This window comes from Mycteria americana, chromosome 1 (assembly GCF_035582795.1).
Source record: "Mycteria americana isolate JAX WOST 10 ecotype Jacksonville Zoo and Gardens chromosome 1, USCA_MyAme_1.0, whole genome shotgun sequence".
Classification (NCBI taxonomy): domain Eukaryota; kingdom Metazoa; phylum Chordata; class Aves; order Ciconiiformes; family Ciconiidae; genus Mycteria; species Mycteria americana.
The window spans coordinates 83,578,593-83,600,952 of record NC_134365.1 but is presented as its reverse complement, the minus strand read 5'-3'; the positions used below and the strand labels follow the sequence as shown (position 1 = coordinate 83,600,952).

General features: G+C 42.1%; 1 protein-coding gene across 6 annotated transcripts; it reads left to right on the top strand.

Annotated features, from left to right (window-relative positions):
- Positions 1 to 6,022: 6,022 nt before the first annotated feature.
- Positions 6,023 to 21,231, top strand: LOC142412766 (very long chain fatty acid elongase 4-like). 6 transcript variants are annotated; one of them, XM_075508554.1, is made up of 10 exons: positions 6,023 to 6,162; positions 6,336 to 6,602; positions 8,147 to 8,223; positions 8,826 to 8,891; positions 10,661 to 10,848; positions 11,913 to 11,993; positions 12,848 to 12,907; positions 14,341 to 14,455; positions 15,235 to 15,362; positions 17,315 to 21,231. In XM_075508554.1, exons 3-10 carry the CDS (start codon positions 8,220 to 8,222, stop codon positions 17,483 to 17,485), a joined length of 813 nt encoding a protein of 270 aa, XP_075364669.1. In that variant the 5' UTR covers positions 6,023 to 6,162; positions 6,336 to 6,602; positions 8,147 to 8,219; the 3' UTR covers positions 17,486 to 21,231. The 6 variants fall into 6 exon arrangements, 5 of the variants coding, with proteins under 5 accessions (XP_075364669.1, XP_075364691.1, XP_075364659.1 ...); XR_012776610.1 differs by lacking the exon at positions 6,023 to 6,162 and having other exon boundaries at positions 6,224 to 6,602; positions 17,315 to 18,097; positions 18,135 to 21,231; XM_075508576.1 differs by lacking the exon at positions 6,023 to 6,162 and having other exon boundaries at positions 6,224 to 6,602; positions 12,851 to 12,907.
- The last annotated feature ends 1,129 nt before the right edge of the window (positions 21,232 to 22,360 follow it).

Below are 22,360 nucleotides of genomic sequence, written 5' to 3'. Positions count from 1 at the left end.
CAGATGTTGGTGTGGTAATTCAGAGCATCTGATTTCAAATCGAGAATACACATGATTTGCTTCTAATGCCAGCATTTTAATTACAAGAGCATCCCCTTTCTTGTAGTGGGAACCCCCATCATTTGTAGGTGGCCTGCACAAAATCTATGCACCATTTATATCTCTCTTCAGCCTCTGAAGTAGCATCTAGTATGACTGGCATGTTTGATCAGCTTGGTGTGCACAGTGGAGGAATATCAGAATGTAGGGTACAGGCAGAAAAAAAAATCCCTTCTCTGATGGCAGTGGATGCTCTGTGGCAAGTACTATTATGTACTTTCCCTTCGCTAGAAACAGCTGGTGAGAATTAATTTCTTGGTTCAGTGCTGTTGGTGGTTTTGTGTGGGAGTGAAATGGAAGAGGAAAATTCTCAAAAGAAATGAAACATTCAGGTCTTAAAAAGAGAGAGGTTTATAAAGGTTTTGTATTCCCTTGATTTCAGATGGAAAAACAAGAGACAAGGGGTCATCATTTCAGATCAGACAACCACAGCACTATAGTCTTATTATGTGGATACTCACTAATTGCAGCTACAATTAAATGTATGTTCTGCCCATGGCTCACGCATATTGTAAATGCTATGCAGTCTGGTTTTGGAGACCCGTATGCAGCTTATATCAGAGGCTTTGAACAAGCTAGCTCATTCTGTGTGCTTCGTAGAACTCTAGGACTAGAACAATATTCCTGGCATCCCTTGGGTTGGGATTCCTCCCTCCAGTTTTATTGCCCTGATTCAGAGTTCATCATCAGTGACTCCTTCTATAGCAAATGGAGAGAGGGGCAAGTCCAGAGGGCAACTCCTTTCTAAGACTGACATCTAAGTTATGGCAGACATGTAGGTTACTAGAGGATCTCATTTTTCTGTGCAACTCTTCCTGGGTCCTGGAGTCACCAGTTCAGAACTGGGCATATAAAGCTAGGTGAGATAATCCCCAACCTAATGTCTAAATGAAAACTCATCAGTTCCACCTTTTCTTTCTTTTGGCTTCTCACTTCTGGTCAAAATCTTAGCATAAAAACCTTGTTGCTATCACCATCCCTAAAGGCTGCAGTTTTGTTTATAAGAAGCCATTATTACCCGGTTGGTCAAGACATATTTTTCAGCTCATTTCTGGGAGATTTTTGAATGATGTTTGGGATCAGCATTAAGTTGTTTCTCCTTACCAGTCACAGTCCAACTTTGGAACTATATTGATTCAAGACATGATGAATGGTCAGTAGATTTTGAGATGAAAGTCAAAGGTTTCTGAGTTCTCTAGGCCTAGAAGTTGTTTGGGAATGCACTTTTGGAGACAGGGCTGTTTCAGGCTCCTACAACCAAGATTATGCTCAGTCACAAAAGCACATAATGAGAGAAGATTCTTACCTCAAAGACCTGGTCAAGTAAGTCAGCAAGACTGAAAAAAGGTGGGTATAGAAGCAAAGAGGACTCAATTCAGATGCCGATACACAGGTATCTAGTGCCACTGGAGATGCCTTAAGATAGCTCTGATATCCATGTGGAGCTCACAGATATGGCACAGAACCTGCAGGAATCCTTTGCCTACTGGAGCAGCGGGGAGGTCAGGCAAGATACCTTAGGGCACCCTGAATGTCAATAGGTTCCTATGGGTGGGCAGCTGAATCAGTCCTTAGAGCTTCCTTAAGTATAATAAAAGCTAAATCAGATGCAGACACCTATATGTAGACACCTAAATTTAGGAGTCTTGTAAGATGATTCCCACCTGAAATCACTTGCCCAAGGTTGCAAAGATAATAGCCTCAGAGCCAGAAGCAGAACCCTGGTCTTGCACCCAGACTGGCGGAATACGGCTGATATGGCTGTACACTAACTGCAGGTCACCTTCACCAAACTCCTGTGAGATAGGCAAGTTTTCCTTCTGTTTTACAGATTTGGAAACTGAGGCAAAGAGAGGCTGAATGACTTTTCTGAGACCACAGAGTATGCTTTATATATCATATGCAGAATAATTAAACTGAAAAATCTATGCTGGTAAAATTAAAATTCTGGTTTTTAAGACCGTAATTTACACAAGAGCTGCTGTAATCTTCCAGTCCTATGCATAGAGACAGACTGCTCAGTACCTCTGCCAAAACCTTTCTTCCTGTAATCTGTGCTAAACCTTCCAAGGTCTGTGCAATTCGTTGCATGGTGTATAAGTGAGGCAATCAAGAAACAGAATCCCTGTGCCAGAAGGAGCTTCTTCCTTCAATTGCTTCACTGTGCATCTTACGGGCTTCTGCTTGCTCTGAATAGATATGTTTGGATTTTTTCATGCACAAGAGCTTTGTGGACTAGACCCAAATATACTGAAAAGTTTGGTTAGGTTTTCAGAGTGTTTTAATGATGGTTGATTGTCACCTGAAATAACTGTATTTCTCCAGAAACATATATAAGCTGGTAATTGCATATTAGCAAAACAAACTGAGTCATTCAATTATTATTCTGTAGGAAATTCTATTGCTGTAAAAACATCTATAATTATGTTACCCATTGTTGAGAGAGTACTCATAAAAACAGCTGTTATTTATTTCTGTTGTTAGCAATTGAAAGCTGATGTGATTGTTAAAGAGCATGAAGTAGGGGAGATTACACAAACCTCCCTCGAAAATATGCTCATGAAGATGCCATTTCAGAAGTTCAAAGCTTTCTTTGGAGGACAGTCTTGCCAAGGAGCAAGGCAGTGCTTCATCTGCTGATAGTGTTGACAATCTGATCCTGTCCTTGAACTTCTCATGACTTAGGTACACTGACCCTAGGAAGTATGTTGTCCCATAAGTGGCTGTAGACCTTGTTTAGCAAGAGTGCAGATTTAGATATGAGCTGAATGAGAGATTTGGGTTTTCTTGCCTTCCTTCCTGTGCTGTGGCATCTGCAGCTCTGACATTTCCATCTTATTGAAGCCTTTTTCCAGCTCCAGGACCCTCCATGTCAGATGAAGCTGGTCAGGAAAGTGCCACCTGAGATGTATGATGCAAACTAGTGGTGTACATCTTTCTTTGGACTTCATCCCTGGTCAGGTGGCATAAGTTTCATACATAGGTTACAAGTAATTTTAAATATCTGCATATAAAACACTGCATATGAATATCTGCATGCATAAAACACTTGAGAGGTTTGGTTCAGTTAAATTGCATATGAAGTGAATTTGATGCCATTCAAATTTTCCAAGGGCCAGATATATGCAAGTTTTACAAGTTATCTGGCCATCTCAGATCTTTAAATGTGTGCTGGTAGTTAAGGTTGTGGTGCCTTAACTGCTTAGATATTCTTTGACCCATCTTGAAATTCCTGCTGCTATTATTTGGTGTTTTGTTGACTTCAGCAGGCTGGTGATTTCACTTGAAGGTGTGTTCCACTGCGGAAGAGATCTTGTCTTTCATTGTTTTTGCTATCACTCTATGCATCCCTGCAGTTTAAGAGCTGATAAAGAAAGTCAGTATGCTTGATTGGTAAACTTATCTCAGTAATTTTTTTTCAGGCAGATTTGTTGCTGCTTATTGGTGTTGTGTGAGTGTGGCTTATAGCTTTGCAACACTGTGGAAATGAACATAAACGGGTATCGGATCTGAGACTTGCCTGCCCTGTAGAGCTTGGCTTGGATTCAGTGGATAACTGAAATAATAACATAAGAATGGTTTAAGGATCAGAAAAGTAAAAAATAGGTCTTAAATTTGATGTAACAGCTTGATTTACAGCAAGAAGCAGTTCCCATTTTTCAAGCAATTTTATCTATATTAAAAGGAAGTTTTTAGGTGGGTAAGTAATTTTGATCTTATTTTGCAAGAGTTGGTTAAATTGCTCACAGCTACAAAGGGCATCGCTACAAGAGATGAGGTTAGGACCCATTAGGTTTTGTACTTTAGATGTGTCCCACAGCACACCTCCTTCATATGAAGTGTAGGTAGGTAAAGCAAAGCACAGATCTGATAAGCCTCTGCTGTGGTGTTGAGAGCATCATCATGATGTAGCCTGGATATCCAAGTAAAACTGGCCCACTGTTCCTTGTCTTTCTCTAGTATTGGAACAGGTCTGTTTTGTTAATTTGTGCTTTTAGTACAGTTTTGTTTGGAAGGAACAGCAATTAGAGGACCAAATAACAAAACCTGTGTTGTCTAGAAGCTCTCAGAATTGTTTTACTGTTGGTATTTGTTATTGATAATTATTTTGTGGCAAACACCCATGTTATGTGCAGGAGACAGCCAGGTTTTAAAATAGTTAGAATATGTAATCTTTTAAGTCTCTGATTGACTTGTGTGACCTGTCATATATTGTACATAATTGAGTTGCTTATTACTATGGCTGCAATCCATGTTCCTACAATGCCCTTTTTTCTTGACAAGTCACTGACCAAAAAAGCCAATTCACTTTGGCATTCAGACCTCCCCTAGTAGTATTTCAGTGAAGGAGCAATGTTTATTTCTATTGAGTTTTTGCTGAAACTGAAAGCCCCAACGGCTTTTGTGTATGGTCCCCACAGAGCTGCCCTCACAGTTGTACTGACATCCATCAAAGGACACCTATTCTTGGACTGTAAAAGTACCATGTTACTGATGTCATCTCTCCATCTACCAGCTGTGCTAGTGAACATCTGCAACAGTACCACTAGGAATACTTCAGGAACAGGGCAGGTTTTAAAAAATGAAATATGCTTCATGGTATTTTTTTAAAATTTCAGTTTACATGAACAATAAAATACTTTGCCCCAAATGAAATGTGTTTGTGAAAACTCACTTCAGCTGATTTTTTTTCACCAGGGTAAAAAAGTTTGATGAAAAAGTTTGTGTCTATAATTCTGAGTCTTATACATCAATATAAATAGCTCAACAAACATTACTTAAAGTTACCAGATAGGAATAATACAATACAATGCTATCTACACATAATAGACAGATAAAAAGGGCTGGTCTGATTTATTACCTCCATTGATTCACACAGATAAATCACCGAACCTTTTTAAGGACTTGGGCATCAAAACTTTAGAAATGAAACCTGTTGGTTAATGAGCAATTAAAAACTTCAAGGAAGGGCCTTTATAGAAAGCTCTGCAAAAAATTGTATGTAAAATTCACTATCATTGTCTCCCTGAACCTGAATCAACAACAACCTGGATCAACAAAAAAAAACCCAATATGATACCAAAGGTCAGTCAAACCTTCTCCTAAACTAAGTTGCCCTTCTGACCCCCCCGCCCCCAAAATGCAAAGCCTACACCCTAAATCACCTTTTCCAAAAGTATCTGTTTAATTTCTTTCCTAGTTTCCACAAGTCCTGGAAACACAGTAGTTGTCCAGCAGCATCAACAAGTGATGTGTTTCAACTAAAAACTACCACCACATGGTATGTCTAATTGTCGTGCTTTCAAAAGTTAATCTTTGATGTTTTGCCCTTCAGAAGTGCTTGAGATGTATCTGGTGACAGACACAACGCAGTGGTACAAGGTATGATGCTACTCTCTTTTTTTCAGAGCTCTGCTAATAAACTCTGCCCACTGGGAAAATAAGAGGGCATATCTACACCCCAGGTGCAGGTACAACTCAGGTGACCAAGCAGAACCCCACCACATGCCTTTGCATTGTTTCTTGGTGGGATGGGGCCAAGGTGTTAGTTCTGCAGTGGTACCTCCGCATGGGACCGAACCAGACGCACTGCAATTACTGACTTGAGCCACTGCCGACTAAGGCTCTCTGTATTTTTCCTTGATACGGTTGCTGGAGATCACGGAGGGGGAGGCTTGGTATCACTGTCAAACTCCTCAAAATTGTTTCATATATCTTTAACAACAGTAAATGTGACTCCCCAGGGACTGAGGCTGGATATGAGGGGGTGACTCCAGCGGAGTTTGCTCTGCCTTCCCTGAGTGAGTGAATGGGTGGGTGTTCCCACCATTCTCCACTCCCTCATTTTGTGGTTTAGACTTATTTTGAGTGCACAAAAGGCTCATTGAGAGTCCCTTGTGATGGGCTGAAGGAGTGCTCCAGAGTGTTTTCCAGGGTCTTGTCCAGGCATGATTCCTCAGCTTTTACTGTTTGAAAAACTGTCATGACATGTCCTGAAGAAACCTGCAGAAGAAATGCTGGCCTGGTTCCCACTTGGCCAGGCTCCCAAGCATGACACTAAAGGTCAGTGGTTCACTCCTGTGGAATCCCAGTCCTCTTCTGCATTCATTTTCCTCCTCTTTCCAGTCCCCTAATCTGATAAATCATGTGAGGAGAGGCAAGAGAGGGAGGGGGAGGAGTATGTGATGTAACCTCCGCTCTGGCAAAGTTACAAGACAACACCATGGTGCCTGCAGCTCACGGTGGTTTTACGGTGGGTACGACCGGGAGACCCTGAACCACGATTAAGAGGCGTAAAGATCCACCACATCTGTGTGAGACCCAGCAGACGAGGTACTCACCTCACTTGCAGAGAAGAAAGCTGAGCACTGCATCTGCTTAATGCTCTTGGAGCTTCTCTTTTTGCTGCCTGCTGCATGCACCCGAAGTGAGAAGAGCAGCGGCTGTATACTGAGGACACCCCTGAAGAAAGGGAGACACGAAGCCAGCTGTGCACTGCTGGGGTAAGTCTGCTCCTGCTTCCTGGGTTTTCCCGTTCATTGCAGGCTGAGGGTTTGGGGGAAGCAAAGGAAGTGGAGTGGAGTGAGCTGGAATGCGTATGGATTGTCTAAGGGCATGTAACCATATGAAATCCCTGCTGGATTGACTCTGAGCCAGCTGATAATCACTAACTAATCTCTCTGCTGGCAGATTCTGCCCAGATTACAAGGGCGTGTGTCTCTGTGTCAGGATGCTGTCCTGGTTTAATGCCAGCTGACAACTAAGCACCACACAGCTGCTCACTCACTGCCCCCCGGTGGGATGGGGGACAGAATCGGAAGGGTAAAGGTGAGAAAACTCGTGGGTTGAGATAAAGACAGTTTAATAGGTAAAGCAAAAGCCATGCATGCAAGCAAAGCAAAGCAAGGAATTCATTCACTACTTCCCATAGTCAGGCAGGTGTTCAGCCATCTCCGGGAAAGCAGGGCTCCATCACATGGAATGGTTACTTGGGAAGACAAACACCATCACTCCAAACATCCCCCCTTCCTCCTTCTTCCCCAGCTTTATATGCTGAGCATGACATCATACGGTATGAGATATCCCTTTGGTCAGCTGGGGTCAGCTGTCCCAGCTGTGTCCCCTCCCAACTTCTTGTGCACCCCCAGCCTACTCACTGGTGGGGTGGTGTGAGAAGCAGAAAAGGCCTTGACTCTGTGTAAGCACTGCTCAGCGATAACTAAAACATCCCTGTGTTATCAACACTGTTTCCAGCACAAACCCAAAACATACTAGCTGCTATGAAGAAAATTAACTCTACCCCAGCCAAAACCAGCACAGATGTGTATGAGATGTGCTTGTGCTGAGGGTCTTGGGGTATGTGTCAGAGAAACACACCAAAAGGGGGTTTGACTGCAACGATTAACTGCAGGAAAGAAATATGTGCAAGTATGCTTCTGTCACTGAAATTGTGCTGTGTGTGCAGTTGCATGTCAGGCTGTGAGGCCTGCAGACAGGGATGTGTAGGTATAGCCACATTTTGTTGCTTGTTACGTTCACCAGAGTAAGTCTGTACACTATTGGGATACAGCAAAGCCTTGTTAATTTTAACAGGTTTTGTCCTGATGTGCAAAGTCAAACGTATAACTGGTAAACAGTGCCAGGCATGCTCTATGCGTTTGTAGTTCCAGCAGAACTATGTGGTCTGGGTATTAAGAAACCGTTTACGTTCATAAGGGTCCTTAAAACACATTTATACCAGTACAAGAGGCCTTATATTAGGCTACAGTTTTCCCTGCCTTTCCATGTAATGGAAGCTACTGCTACACAAGCTACCGTTCCTGCTGCAGGGACCCAGCGGGCACAGGAGAGTAGGGGACAGGTCCAAAGGAGGTGTGGGGATTCTCATACTCAGCAGTCTGTGAGAAGTCAAAGAAGAAAACGAGCTTTTCTCAGTACCAGGAGGAGATGGAACTGGGAGGAAGCTAGCCCTGTGTATTTGCTAATGGAGAGAACTAGAGCAGATAACACAAGCTCTTGGAAGTAACTGCAGTACAGTGTTTTCTAGGTGAAATTCCAAATGCCACTGAAAAGTCTCCTTACTAAAGGAAAGAAGGGACGAGGAGGAGCATCGTATATATATGAGTATTCTATTTTAATATACTATATTATAGAACATATACAAGACAAAGCAAAACAAACTTAATGTATAAACTGGGCCTCAGAAAGCCAAATAACCAACATAACTCAGTTAACATCTCTGGAGTTGCAGGGGTACTGAATTAATCCCAAACTGCCTGCTAGCATTGTGAATCTCTAAGAATGCCTGCAGAAGAATGCAGTTATGCCACCTGGTGTGTGTCCTTGCATGAATGTTGTGCCTACACTGCTTTAGAAAAAATACCACGTGATTGATTTCCCAACATGGTACACAGAGCTCCTGGCTCTGGTATTTCACAAGCAGCTACTCAGTGTATTTCTAGGGGTGAAACTTCAACAAAATATCAAATTCTGGAAATAGAATTTAAATAGCTAATCATTACAGAGGGGGTCTCTTCCTTCCTTTTTTAAACATGACTCTAATCCTGGTCCAAAATTTCAATTTCAGCAGAGAGAAAACTATTTTATTTTCATTAGCTGTGGTCCTGAGCCTTTGTCTAAGGAGCATCCATACTCAGGACTCAGTCAAGGCTAGGATAAATGGGGTTAACCTGATCCTGGGGATGCTCATTTTAATTTCTTTCCAGAACGTGTGATGGCTTCAACTTGGCAGAAAACTCAGGAATTCTACAACTGGCTCCTTGAAAGTGGAGGTAGGTAGAGATGCTGTCTTAAATAGGAATTTCCACATAAATAGCACGATCATGAAGAACAAACCTTGAAGGAACATGATCCTCATATGAGCCCACTTGCTTTTTGCTAGGCAGATTTTCACTTTTCCTTCTCCATGATCATGAACTTCCCTTAAGTCTTGAAATATAACTCAGGGATACTCCAGGGATCACAGTAAAGAATGAAGGGATGGGGGATTTCGCCTGCCCATAGTAGGGAACTCTCAGCAGCTTTCTGTTGAATGTACAAAGGGCTCTGACAGGATGATGAGCAATATGTGTTCAGGATTGCCTGTGAAGTCTGCAATATTAAAGTGAATTTTTTAAAATGCATATTCATGTGTCATGGGACAGCTTAGTAGACCAAAGAGTTAATACTTTGAGGTTTAAACTCCTTGTGATGCCAGTAAAACCTATTACTGGCAAATGAAATCTTGACAGAAAGCACTCCTCAATGTTTGAGATTTGACATTTTTCAGCTAGGAAACTTCAGATCTTCAATAGCTAGAGGTTCTGCAGGTCCAGTTTGGTCCCACAGGGATCCCCGGAGTAAAATGTAAGGAAAGGTGACAAGATGGCATGAAGGTGGAATGGCAGGCCTGCGTGGTGGCTCTGATAGGGGAAGGACATGGGGCACAGTGCTCAGGCTGTAAATGTTTCAGGACTTGAATTTCAGAAGAGAGTCTAAATTGGGATTCAGGACTTCTGATGGACTGTTAAATCAGGAAGTGGAATATCAAAGAGCTCTTGACATAGCCCATAACAGGAATAGTAAAGAATTGGGAGGTTTAGAAGGGATGGGGATTAACAGAGTCATATGGGCAGGGGTGGCATTTTTAAAAAAGTACCCTGAGCCAAGGACTAAAATTCAATAGAGGACTTCTGCAAGGATCCTGGAGCTAGAATAGTTATAGGAGTCTGGGGCTTGGGACTGGCAGGTCAGGAAGCAAAGAGAGATGCTGACGGAGTTTAGCAGAGCAGTGACCACACTGGGAATAGGAGAGGAAAGCATGAATGGGAACTGGGATGTTTTTTGTGGATATAATGTATCCTGCATTTCTGTGGGTCAGAGATGAGGTAGGACTAGGAGGAGGTGGCATGACAGAAAATCTATTGAGCTTCCCTTTGCTGTAGGACTGAAGAGCAGTTTTAGCAGGGAGAAGTGTTTTGTCATTTTCCAGTGAAATGGCATGCTTTTAAGAATGTCCACTCTACGAGTAGATATAAAAATGAAGGGGTGGAGCACTTCAGATGTCCTAAGCATTGTGGGGCAGGAAGGAATTAGCACCAGTGATTGAAACAATTTTATTATTTAGCTGTAAAGATTTACACTCCTGAAGAGCTAGGAACTGTTTGGTTTGTTCTGTGCATCCCTGCTGCATGTGTCTTGAACTACTTCTTTCGCCATTGTGTGGGACAGTCTTGCAGCCTGTGATGAGGAGTCCAGCTCATGACAGGAAAGGTCTGTTCACTACTGTGCTGCAGAAGGATCGTGCTCAGCAGAGCTGTCTTCTAGGTACTAAGGTCCGAACCCGAACACTGTGCTAAAGTCTTTTAGCAGAGTCTGACACATGGAGCTCCAGGGTAGGAGAAGGACTGTGGTACTGCTTTGTACAGACACATGAGATACCAGTTTTCTTTTTGCCAGAGAGCATGCCACAGAGAGCATGCTGAAGGGAAGTAATTAAGTATATCATCTGCCATGCAGTGTATGCAATGTACCAGCTTTGGTTGTGTGTTTTGCTTTTCAGACCCAAGGACAGACCCATGGCCCCTGGTCCACTCTCCACTTCCAGTCACACTTCTCTTTGCCTTCTACCTCTTTGTCGTGGCACTGGGACCCTTCTACATGCGTAAGCGGAAACTGCTGAAGCTGCGAGGCCTGCTCATTGTCTACAATCTCTCCATGATGACATTATCAAGCTACATGTTTTATGAGGTGAGGAGACACAACTGGGCCCTCCTGGGTAAGCATCCGGGAAGTGTTTGAAAGCCAGAGCCATTTCAACAGCTTTTGCTGACGGACTCTAATGAAGGGAGTGGGAGCCAACTGGGACATGGCTACGTTTTGCCACAAGAGGAGCAGCATTGCCTTGTTGAAAGCATTATTTCCAAACCATTTCTAAATCTTCCTCTCATTCATAAAATTAACATTGAAAGGTTCCTGAATGAAGGAGTTGAAAGTTGAGATTTCCCCAGTAGACACAGAGCGTACAGAGGATGTGGAACCTCCTCATTTCATCTCGGGTCTGGCTGGTGAGGGACCCATCTCTGAGAATGAGAACTGCTTTTCCAGACTTATGCAGTCCTCTCCAAGAGTGCCAAGCACAATGCAGCTTCCTGCTGCCAAGTGTACTGATGACATTGTTTTCTGCTTATGCCTTTCTACAAGCCTTTCCCTAGTTTATGTAGGCCACTGAAAACTCTGCAAGGGAACATGGCCGAATAGGTTTGAAAAACATTTTGATGTCAACAAATTTGCCCTTTTAGTTTATAACACAATTGTTACATTTAGTTAAAGCAAATTGCAATTTTTTTGAGCAAATACTACTTGATCTGAGGACAGGTATGAAAGTTGCTTGTATGTGCTTGGTTGTTCAGTTATCCTGGTTACTTGGTCCAGTTTTTGGCTTTCCAATTAATAGGCAAATGCAACAAGTCAAAACAAAACAGCATGGGATCTTTGCAAAGGAAAATAGTGTATTTTCAGAGAGATTCTTAAGCCTAGAATTCACTATTCCTGCTGAAGCATTTTTGCACTCCAGTGATTACATGAAGAGTTACAAATAAGCCCAGACCGAATTTTCTTTTTCAGATTCCAACAAGGATGTGAAGTACTTTGTTTTAGGTTTTTACTATTTGCTCAGCTGTATAAATTACATGGATTTTCTGTCAGTGAGTACTAGATCGAGATCCTATTACCTTAGCATTAATATGTACATCTTTTTGGAACAGTTGGCATTGAACAGAAAATGGATCTCTATTGCTTTTCTTTTGTTTCAGTTTCTGGTAACTTCAATCTTGGACAACTACAGCTACCTGTGCCAGCCAGTGGATTACAGCCGAAGTGAACTAGGAATGAGGGTACAGTTCTATACACAGCTTGCCTTAGGCCCTGCTCCTCCCATGGGTATGCAGATTGGTTTGCTCATAAATAGCAATTGCATGCCTAAGAAGGCTTTTACTCCACTTTGTTGCTTGTAAATCTATTTCACTAAATTGTCTGCTTCAACAGTTGCACTTTGCTTTAGTTCTCTGTAAATTAATCATCTCAGTCAACATAGCCATCTAAATTCCCTCTTTGATCACTAGAGAGAGGGCGATCCTACCATCAGTATAGATACTGATAGCTGGTATAGATACTGCAAATTACCTCTGAAATGTACGTGACACTTTCCATTAACCATATAAGGATTCTGGGTGATCACTATCAACGAGAAAACCAATTTTTATAGCCTCAACTTTCATGACATAAATCTTACTCAACATTTCTTTTAGCAGAGGGATTTGGCTAAAACTATTCCTTGTCTGGTCATCACAGGTGGGGTTAGGTCCCACCAGCTTCAGCTTTCCAAAACGCTGCATGAGTTTTTTTCTGTTTGAATTCAGAACTACTATGCTTTGCTTCCAGATAATGAGGCTTTGAACAGATGCAAGCATGGATGTTAGCTTTTCAGTTTTTCAGATATTGCTATCAGGCTGGAAACAGTTACTGAGCAGCTCACCCTCGCCTCGTCAAAGAGCAAACAACTTAGCAAACCAATCACCTAACCAGCCAAAGCAACCCTGAATGCCATAAAAGAGCCCCTTAGTTTTTCCCCTTTCCTGTCGATCCCAGGTGGGCAGCGTTCACATAGTGCATAGCTGAAAATCTCAGGCAGTGAGACTGCGCAGTGATTTTGCTTTGAGGTCTAACAGCGTTTCCTTGTGCTGCCCAGCAGATGGCAAGCGTGTGTTGGTGGTTCTTCTTCTCCAAAGTCATCGAGCTGCTTGATACGGTAAGGAGGGCTCAGCTCGGCTCCATAGCGGGACTGGTGCTGTAAATAAATCACTCCCTTGTTAGAATGGGGCAGGGTGCCAAAAGCTAATGTCCTTGGTTGATCCTGTATTGATTTGGTTGATGCTTTTCAGTAAATGCTGTTTTCATGTGTTCTCTGCCTGTTTGTGGGAATAAGGCCGATACTGTTAAGGAAGAGGGCTCAGCTTCAGTGTGCCGGTTTTTGACAGTGTTTGGCCTGCAAGACTCCAGCCCCACCACTGGATGTCATGCTGCTAGGCTTCCTCAGAAGCTCCTTTCCAGAATAAAAGAATCACTGCTGTCCAGTTTGCCCATCTCTGTCCCAGTGGCTGCACATGTTCACTCCCCAGCATCCTTCCTGCAGGCAGACATTCCCTCCTAACCACAGTGCTAGGGGAGAAGCTTTAACCGTGGCTATTTCCAGATGGTTCCCCAAAATCTTAGCTACCACTTGATTAAGGCTGCCAGACAGGATCTGCCATTGCCTGTCTGGCTGAATAATAATGGTTAGTTGGGCAGTAAAGAAACTGTAAATGCGCAAATATGTGTCCTAGTATTTTGCTGCCACAGATTATCCCAAAGTTGTGGGTTAAAGGTTTGTGTCCCATGTGAAGTTGAAAGTTCACCTGAAGACAGTACCATTTTATAGCTTGTCTTCAGGTCTCCTCCTATATTATAAATAGTTGACTGTACTAACAAGGGAAACCCATCTCTCTGCTTTGTTGGGAGGAGAAAGCTGTATCCTATCCTGTCTAAGACTTCACAGTCTAGTGTTCTTTGGGGGATAAGTTGACAACACACTGTCTGAAAAGTGAATCAGCATGTGGAGCTCTCCTAGGCCTATTGCCAGTGCATTGACCAATTTTCTCTCTGTTTCCATCAGCAACAAAAGTGGGTTTTTGACAGTCCTGAGTCCCTGAAAAGCAGATTCACTTTTTGTGTATGTGTGTGTGCATGTGCACGCTGAAATACAGTGACCTGACACATATTCATCTGCCAAAATCATTCTCTTTACTAATGCAAATTCCAGAAGGGTTTGAGCATTGAACACAGCACTTTTTCTGTGGATCCTTCTCTAGTACCAGTAAACATCTAACCTATGTCCTGAAAAGGAGCAGACCCAAGCAGCTGCAAATCTCAGTCAGAGACTCAGATGTGTCCTCTTTGGACCCTGGGACCTGAATCCAAAGTTAAAAATAGTTGGGGCTCTGTGGAAGAAATTCTACCCTCCAGTTCTTCCCCATTCCAAATAATATAAGATCTATCAGATGTGTTGAATTCCACCAGTTTTCATCCACAGCAGAGGAAATGGTTTTGGAGATTCAGAATCGTAATTATTCTTACTGCTTTTAGTGTAAAATCTCCTGTCTAAACACATCAACTTAGGTTTTTCCTTGGTATGCCTTCTTTCAGGTTTTCTTTATTCTGCGCAAGAAACAAGAACAGGTGACTTTTCTGCATGTATACCATCATGGCACTATGCTGTTCAACTGGTGGTCAGGGGTCAAATACGTGCCTGGAGGACAAGGTATGCTTCTGTAGACACCTTGTGTTTCATTTTTTCTTGTGCTGTGGAGATAGCATAAACAGTGCAGGAAGCTCACCTGTTTCCAAAGGTGTGAAAAATGTGTGCGTTTCAGTTGATACCATCTGCTCAGCTCTTGGGGCTATTTAGACTGCTATATTCACTGCCTCATCCAGAACAAGAATGTGCCAGTCATTCCTTGTCCAAACAGAAACAATAACATCCCATACAAGGTCTATTTATATCTCCACCCAGACCCGTGCTCCCTCCATCCCCATTCAGCTGGGCCTGGTGCAGCAGCCCAGGTTGTGGCCCTCCTGATCTGACTGGGTCCAGCCTAGTCCTCACTCCCTTTCTGGTCTGTATCCAGGCTGCCTCTCCTTTTTGCTCCACCAAAGAGAAGCATCTGAAGCTGACAGAGTACTAGACCACTATAGGTAGGCCCTATACAAGATGCTGGGGTATTATTTTTTGGGAAGCCATTTTGGCTACATGGCCTTGACACCAGAATGGTATGAAATGCTTAGGTCAGAAGATCAAGAATTCTCTCCTCTGCCTTTGAAGCCATTCTCTGTCTCTGAACTCTAGATATGGGATGGATATATGCTGAAAGAAGAAGGGGGAATATGACATGCCTCCTAGGCAGAGTCTAGATTGAAGGTTCATGCATAGGGGTGAAATGATGTATTTTGAAAGCATCACCATAGTCACTGTGAGCTTATCACAGGGTTAGTCTTGAATGGTTTGTGTGTCTCGTTCATCCTGACTTCTTTACTCCTCAGCATTCTTTATTGGGATGCTAAACTCCTTTGTACACATCTTCATGTACGGCTATTATGCCCTGGCCAGCCTGGGACCACAGATGCACCGTTACCTATGGTGGAAGCGTTACCTAACCATCATGCAGCTGGTAATTAGTTCCATGTGTTCATCTCTGCACTTCCTTGTGTCAGTGTGGTGGCCCCTGCTGTCTGTCTCTGTCCCCTCACTGGCTTAAGTCTTTCTGTTTGCTGCCTATGGAAGTCACCATGTCCTTAGGTGTCCTAGTGTACCACTATGAGAGGTGAACTGATTGGTGACCTGCTCTGAATGGTACTCATAAAACTAGCAAGAGGCCTTCAGTGACCATATCAACTAATAAGCCTCCATCTTTGTAATGGGAAGGAGAGAGAAAAATTAAAATTAGACTTCTCCCTTTTCTGTTGTATATGATAGCCTTTTACCCTCTGGAGCCCTCAAAACACAGCTTGATTTTGAGAGGCGTGGGTGGTAACTCGGGAAAACTTTGGATTCTTGGTAAGGCAGGAGACTGGGCAACCTTCATTCTGTTTCTTCAAAAAGGAAGAGTATGTCTAAGTGCAGGCAAACAGAGGTGAGTTAAAGAAAAATTTGTGAGTTTTACTCATTCTGTAGGGAATCCCTTTGGATTTTCTTTCCCTCATCTCTGAAGAGGTGACAAATCCTGACAAGCCTATGGTTTTTCAAAGATACAGCATAAAAGCAATGTTCCAGACAAGGACAATGATTATAGTTAAGCATGTGGGAGAGTTAATTCCACACAAAGAGAGGTTATGCAAACAAAATGTATGCAGTTACCAAAGAAGAAAAGGACGAGCTAGGGTAGATGTAAAATAGTGGTGCACTGAAGGCTGGTCCAGAATTCTTATTCACCCTGAATGGTGAAAGCAGAACAAGAAAGCATTGCATGAAATGAAAAGATATTTGTAATGCAAAATATAGCACCAGAAATAAGTTTTTATTTAACATACTTTCAGTAGGTAGAACTCATTGCTTCAGGATATTGACAGAGGTGACTTATTTAAGTAAGTACTGCATCCAGCTCTAGAGTCCTCAGCTCAGGAAAGACATGGACCTGTTGGAGCGGGTCCAGAGAAGGGCCACAAAAATGATCAGAGGGATGGAGCACCTCTCCTATGAAGAAGGGCTGAGAGCGTTGGGGTTGTTCAGCCTGGAGAAGACAAGCCTCTGGGGAGACCTTATTGTAGCCTTAAGGGAGCCTGTAAGAAAGACGGGGATAAAATTTTTAGTAGGGCCTGTTGTGATAGGACAAGGGGTAATGGTTTTAAACTAAAAGAGGGTAGATTTAGACTAGATAGAAGGAAGAATTTTTTTACCATGAGGGTGGTGAGGCACTGGAACAGGTGGCCCAGAGAGGTGGTAGATGCCCCATCCCTGGAAACATTCAAGGTCAGGTTGGAGGGGGGTCTGAGCAACCTGATCTAGTTGAAGATGTCCCTGCTCATTGCAGAGGAGGTTAGACCTTTGTCTAGGTCTAACCTAGACGAGGCTAGACCTAGATGACCTTTAAAGGTCTCTTCAAACCCAAACTATTCTATGATTCTATGATTCTATGAAAATACAAAAAAAAAAAGGATTCATGTTTAAATGAATAAAAGTAGTATCTGTAGTTCTTCTCTGTAAGCTAAAATACAAATCAAAATTGTTATGGGTATAATAATCTGATTACCACTGGGGAAGAGAAGGAGTCTTCCACCTTTAGTTTCCATATTCCAAGATCTCAGTTACTGGCCAGTGGCAGAGAAGTGGCACAAGGCCAGTGGTCTACTCCTAGGTGGGAGAAGCTGGATTCCAAACCTGCTCCCTGCAGCAGTGGGCAAGCCTCAATGTTTGGGGGACACATGACACCCTTTCACGTTGGGAAAACACTGTTGGGCTTGAAAAACAAGTTTTTCAGGGGTGTCAGGAGAGGCAAACAGGTGGTACTCTGGGTTGAGGACACTACTAATATATTGTGATACTATTTATGATGGACCAAACGGTCAGTGGGTGTATGTCTCATGTAGGATCCCTAATCTGGCTGCTTTTTTCCCCTTCTTCCAGTGCCAGTTTGTAGCCATTGCTGCTCATTCTTCCTACAACCTCTTCACAGAATGCTCATTCCCTGATGGCTTCAACACTGCAGTCTTCCTCTATGTTCTCAGCCTCATTGCTCTCTTCCTACGCTTCTACTATCGGACCTACACTAGGGGAAAGCAGGAGAAGCTAACTTAAAGAAGATCAAAGAGGAGAGTGAGCACAGTCTGATGAACTTGCACATTCTCTGCTGCTTCTAACATGATTGCATGAAGAAAATCTATTTGGGGAGTGCGTGTGAGGCTCGTGTGCAGACTCACGGTTGCGTTCAAATATTTCAAGTTAGGAAGAAAAAAGGAATGACATAAACTCAGAGATTAAGGTATTGAGAAGCACAATTAATTGAAACTGATGCAAAGCCAAGCCAAGTAGTCATCAACATAGCAGCCTTTGTGAAATTAGCACCAGAAGATCTCCTCCTTCCCTTCCATCTGTTAGCTCAGTTTCCAAGGTCTAGCATGCAACCATGACTCCTTGGCTCATTTCTTAGGCTATAGAGGGTTTCTTTGCATTCATAAGACTATCTCAGCTTACCATTCTAGATCAGGCAGGGTCAGGTGCCTCCAGCCTTGAAAGCAGTGTTCAGGTAACAGCAGCAGCCAGGAACTCACTGGGACTGCAGGATGCACTCACCTGTACGCTGCATCCCAGCCTTTCCTATTAAGGAAGCTCCCACTAGGACTGGGGTGAATTACAGTTATATGGCCCGGATGGTTTAACTTTATATTAGCATAAGCATAAGCCCTGATGGTTTAACTTTATATTAGCATAAGCATGAAGGAAATAGGACATTATGTTGTGCAACTGGAGAGGTGCCTCTATTCCTTCACTGTTCTGAAGCTAAAGAAGGCATTATTAGCACTTTCATCCTAAGTAAGAAACTAATGCAGTAAGAATCATCATGCACCATTTTCTCGAATGCTTATTTGCCTTTGGTTGCTCTCATAACCATAGAGAACTTTTAATGCATGAAGCCTACTTGGCATCGCTCTTTATAGATGCCATATTTTTTAACAGAAAGAATAGATTGGGGTTCCCTATTAATAACTTTTTTCCTCCAATTTGTTGTTGTTGTTATTATTATTATTGTTGTTGTTGTTGTCATAAACATTTTAAAATTTTGCTTCTCATCAAAGATAAAAAGTTTTACACCACCATAAGCAACCATCTCCTCCACCAATTTGTAGGAGTATTAATACAAAATGTATAAAGTCAAGTCATTGGCTAGTGCAAAGCTGCATAGCTCAACTGACTTTATCATGTCACTTATTATCTCCTTTTTTGTTCCTAAATCGATTACAACTGGAATTTGACACTTATATTCATCTGCAGACAGTTAAATACTGTTGAAGTTTTGATCTGGTAGTGCTTTGAAAATCCTACATTCAGATTTTAAGCTACAAAGTGGTATTTATTTATTGCATTCTGCTTTGTTGATTAAAACAAGTATTATGGAGTAGAGATTTTTTCACAGTTGAAACACGAAGCTCTTGAAGGAGAGGATTAGAATTAGTAACATGGTGCATTGCCATTGCCAAGCCAAATTCACCTCAAATGTAAAGAAGTCTAACTCCTCTGGGAATGTCCAGAGGATTAGATGCTAGCCTGAACCTAGCAAATAAGGTGTACACAAAAAAATTGTATGCTCTACACCAGCTTGGAGTTTAGTGGCTATGCAAAATAAACACAACTTGTTCATGACTGGTCTGTGTTCAGATGCCAAACCTTTCCTTTAGCTACTACATCCACATGTATAAGATAAAACAGTATTCTTCCATTCCTTGCCCTCCTCCCCTTCACACACATACACAAAGGATTTGTTTACATTACCACAATGATACATTATAAATGTCATTCCATTGATTTGAGTATTCTTTCTTCTGATTTTCACTGGTGAGTATGAAAAGCAAAGCGGGGCTTATTTTACATCTATGTGCTAGCTGGTTTTCTTCCTGTCAAATATTTCTCCATGCTACTTACTATATAAATTGTACTGCTTTTGCATACTAGAATACTACTTTTGTTAGAGCTTTAAATAATAAACCTCTGGGTGGGTTCTCCATTCTTCCCTTTGCTTGGTAAGGCAGGAAAAATATCTGCTGTGTATCTAACATACTGTATTCATGTTGAGAGTTTCCCCAGAGGCCTCTCCAGCATTGAAGACTTAGTGCAAGTAAAGCTGTTTCGTTACTCCTATCCACTTAGTGTTTCACTTATGGCCCTATTCTGCTTAAACCATCAGTACATTTGGCCCCCTAGTTTCATGGTACAGCATACCTTCCTGCAGCTGCTTACAAAGAAATCTAATGAATTTAGCTCTTTTTCCTATATGTGAGGGGATCATGAGTAGGTCTCAACCTCAGTTTCCCCTCACATAAGCTTTTTCAGATTGTAGTTACTAATTTCAAGGGCTTTACTAACAATTTCATACCAGAGTAAGCATCAAATATTTTGATTTTCCTTGATTAATTCATAATTCATGATCACTTAAAAATTAGAAATAAGTGGGAAATTTGGATGAGATTACTCAATGTTTTTGCAAATCCACTCCTTTTTAAAATACAGAAATTTGTAAACATGTCATTTAGCTTTTTTTAAGCAGCCTGTGCAGCTTATTTTGTGTCTGTGTATGACAGAGCTTACTGCAGTGGATTCTGGACTGTGACTGGCCACATAGCTGGTTACAAAAGTATGAATTTGCCACCTGACAACTTGTAGTAAGTGACAGATCACCTAAATCACACGCCACTGTAACTATTTGTCCTCGACATGCAACCTTTGATCTAGCTAGTCCTGTCCCTCTTCCTCACAGCCTGAGTGAGTAGCCTGATCTTGCACTTTTGAAATGGTAAGAGCTTTTTGTCAGTGTGACTTCAATGGCCATAGGATGAAAATGAAGCATTTTCAGCTGGGTGATAAGGAGGGATCAAGTTTGCACAGAAATCCCATGCTTTGCATACAGAAATAGATATTGGTATGGAGTACAGCCATTACAAAAGCATCAATGCAAACAAAATTCACTTGTGAGAGTATTTGCACTAGCAGTGAAGATAAAATTGCATAGGTATAGCTGAGTGGCTCTGCAGGTCTTGATTCTTCACTCCTTCAGGTTGCACTCACTTGTCTTCATTCTTGTTTTAAATTGGGTTATCACAGTTGGTACTGTCCACTTGGGGCATCCTATTGTGACAAGAGATAAAACCTGAGAGTAGAGGTGTGTGTGCTCCTGGAACTAAAAAGCGAATAAAGGCACAGAATGAGATTTCCCCTTTAAGATCAAGTCCCTAGAGTTAAAGATTACACCACAATAATGCACTGTAAATCAAAAGGGCTGGAAATTATAATTTGGAAGTTTGGATGATTCATACCGTCTGGCAGAGCCCAAAGCTTTGAGGGTGAATTGAAAATACCCTGTCGCATCTGGATTTATAAAAACCTCTGGGCCAAATGCTGATTCCACCAATATCAATGACAACGCCTGCAGATTTCACTGGAAACAAGATGGCACAGCTGTGCGAAAAACAATGCACTCAGCTACATGGCCTGGTTTGTGTGTGAGCAGACTGGAGTGTTATTCAAGCTCAACAGATGACTTTTAAGGGCACAGTTGTGTGTAAGTCTCCCCCTTACAAAATGTGGGTCATTATACGTTCTTAGAGTAGTTTACGTTCACAAGATGTAAAGCATAATGTAAGTAGTCTGTTTAAATGAATAAGCCTGATATCTGGTAGTGCTGAGCATCTTTCCTACTGTTCAAGTCAATGTAAATTATGGATGTTCTGATCAAATTACTTTTGAATTAACCAGACCATTTACTCAATGCTTACTTTCTCTCTGAAGATAAATGAGAGGGATTCTCATTTTAATCAAAACAAAATACAGAAAAGAAAATCAGTTACTATTTAATGTTTTTTCCATCACTGTGTGATGGAAAGTTTCCTGAGGAACTTGGGCTTAAGATTAAAAACCAATATAAAATGCAGAAACACGGCTGGGTTTTAACTATTGGATTTTTTTTTACACTATCAGAAAATATGGCAGTGCGTATTTTTTAAAAAGGCAGAAGAATTACTCTAAACAATTAATTAAGCAAAACCAGGATACAGTAGATTGCTTTGTACAATAAATAAAAATCTGTTGATACAGATGTAAAACACCTCCAAGCCAAACATTAAAAAAGATCAGCTGGCTCTATATATAGAACAGTGTGAATTTGCTGAATTAATTAATGAATAACTTCATGGATTCGGCCTTGATAGATGGAGTGCTTACATCCAGATGTTTACTGTGATTTGTCAATGGCCTTGTACTTAATCCTTCTGAACAGGAAATAAGAGTCTTTTCTCTGGAGTCTCCCTTGGGGACTGTGGCAGTCTCTCTCTCTAGCCTGAATCATCTCAACACAGGATCAGGCTGCTGGGGAATTAACCAAGTGGAGGAGTTACAGATTTGCCTTTAACCCCTTCTGTTTCCTCTCGGCTTCAGATGGCTTCCTCACCATCTGCCATGACGGGAATGTTATTTAGTCAACACATGGCAAAGAAAAAAAGGAGTCACACATGTCGTCCCATGAGGCACACTCGTGGGGTTCCTGTCCCCACAAAATGTGTTGAAGCAGACATGTCTAGTCCCACCACCACTGAGGGGGAGGGCTGTAGGCAGATTAAGCCTCTAGAGGCTGATGTATGTCTCTCCACATCTCAGCATCGTATTTTTATTTTGGTGAGGCTGAAGCTCCACAGCCACTGTCAGTGATAGGGATGGCTCAAGAGGGAGTATTTGTGAAAAGACTGGATGTCCCCAAGGTGTTCTTAGTCAGGTATACTGGAGCACATGTAGTTTGTGTGTACGTGTGTGTGTGTGTATGGGTAGATGAATGCAACCTCTGCAGACTACCTCCATTTCTCATTTCTCAACATGTGAGACCCCCACATGGGATGGGTCACTCATTTCACTGTGTGGGAGTGTCCCACTGAATGACAGCTCCCAGCAGCCACACCACTGCCACTGGCT

What these genes read in the sequence shown, in the direction of transcription:
- LOC142412766 (XM_075508554.1), top strand. An exon ending in GAAGTGAACTAGGAATGAGG is followed by an intron (nt 11,994 to 12,847) that starts GTACAGTTCTAT and finishes TGTGCTGCCCAG; the next exon opens with CAGATGGCAAGCGTGTGTTG. An exon ending in ACCTAACCATCATGCAGCTG is followed by an intron (nt 15,363 to 17,314) that starts GTAATTAGTTCC and finishes CCCTTCTTCCAG; the next exon opens with TGCCAGTTTGTAGCCATTGC.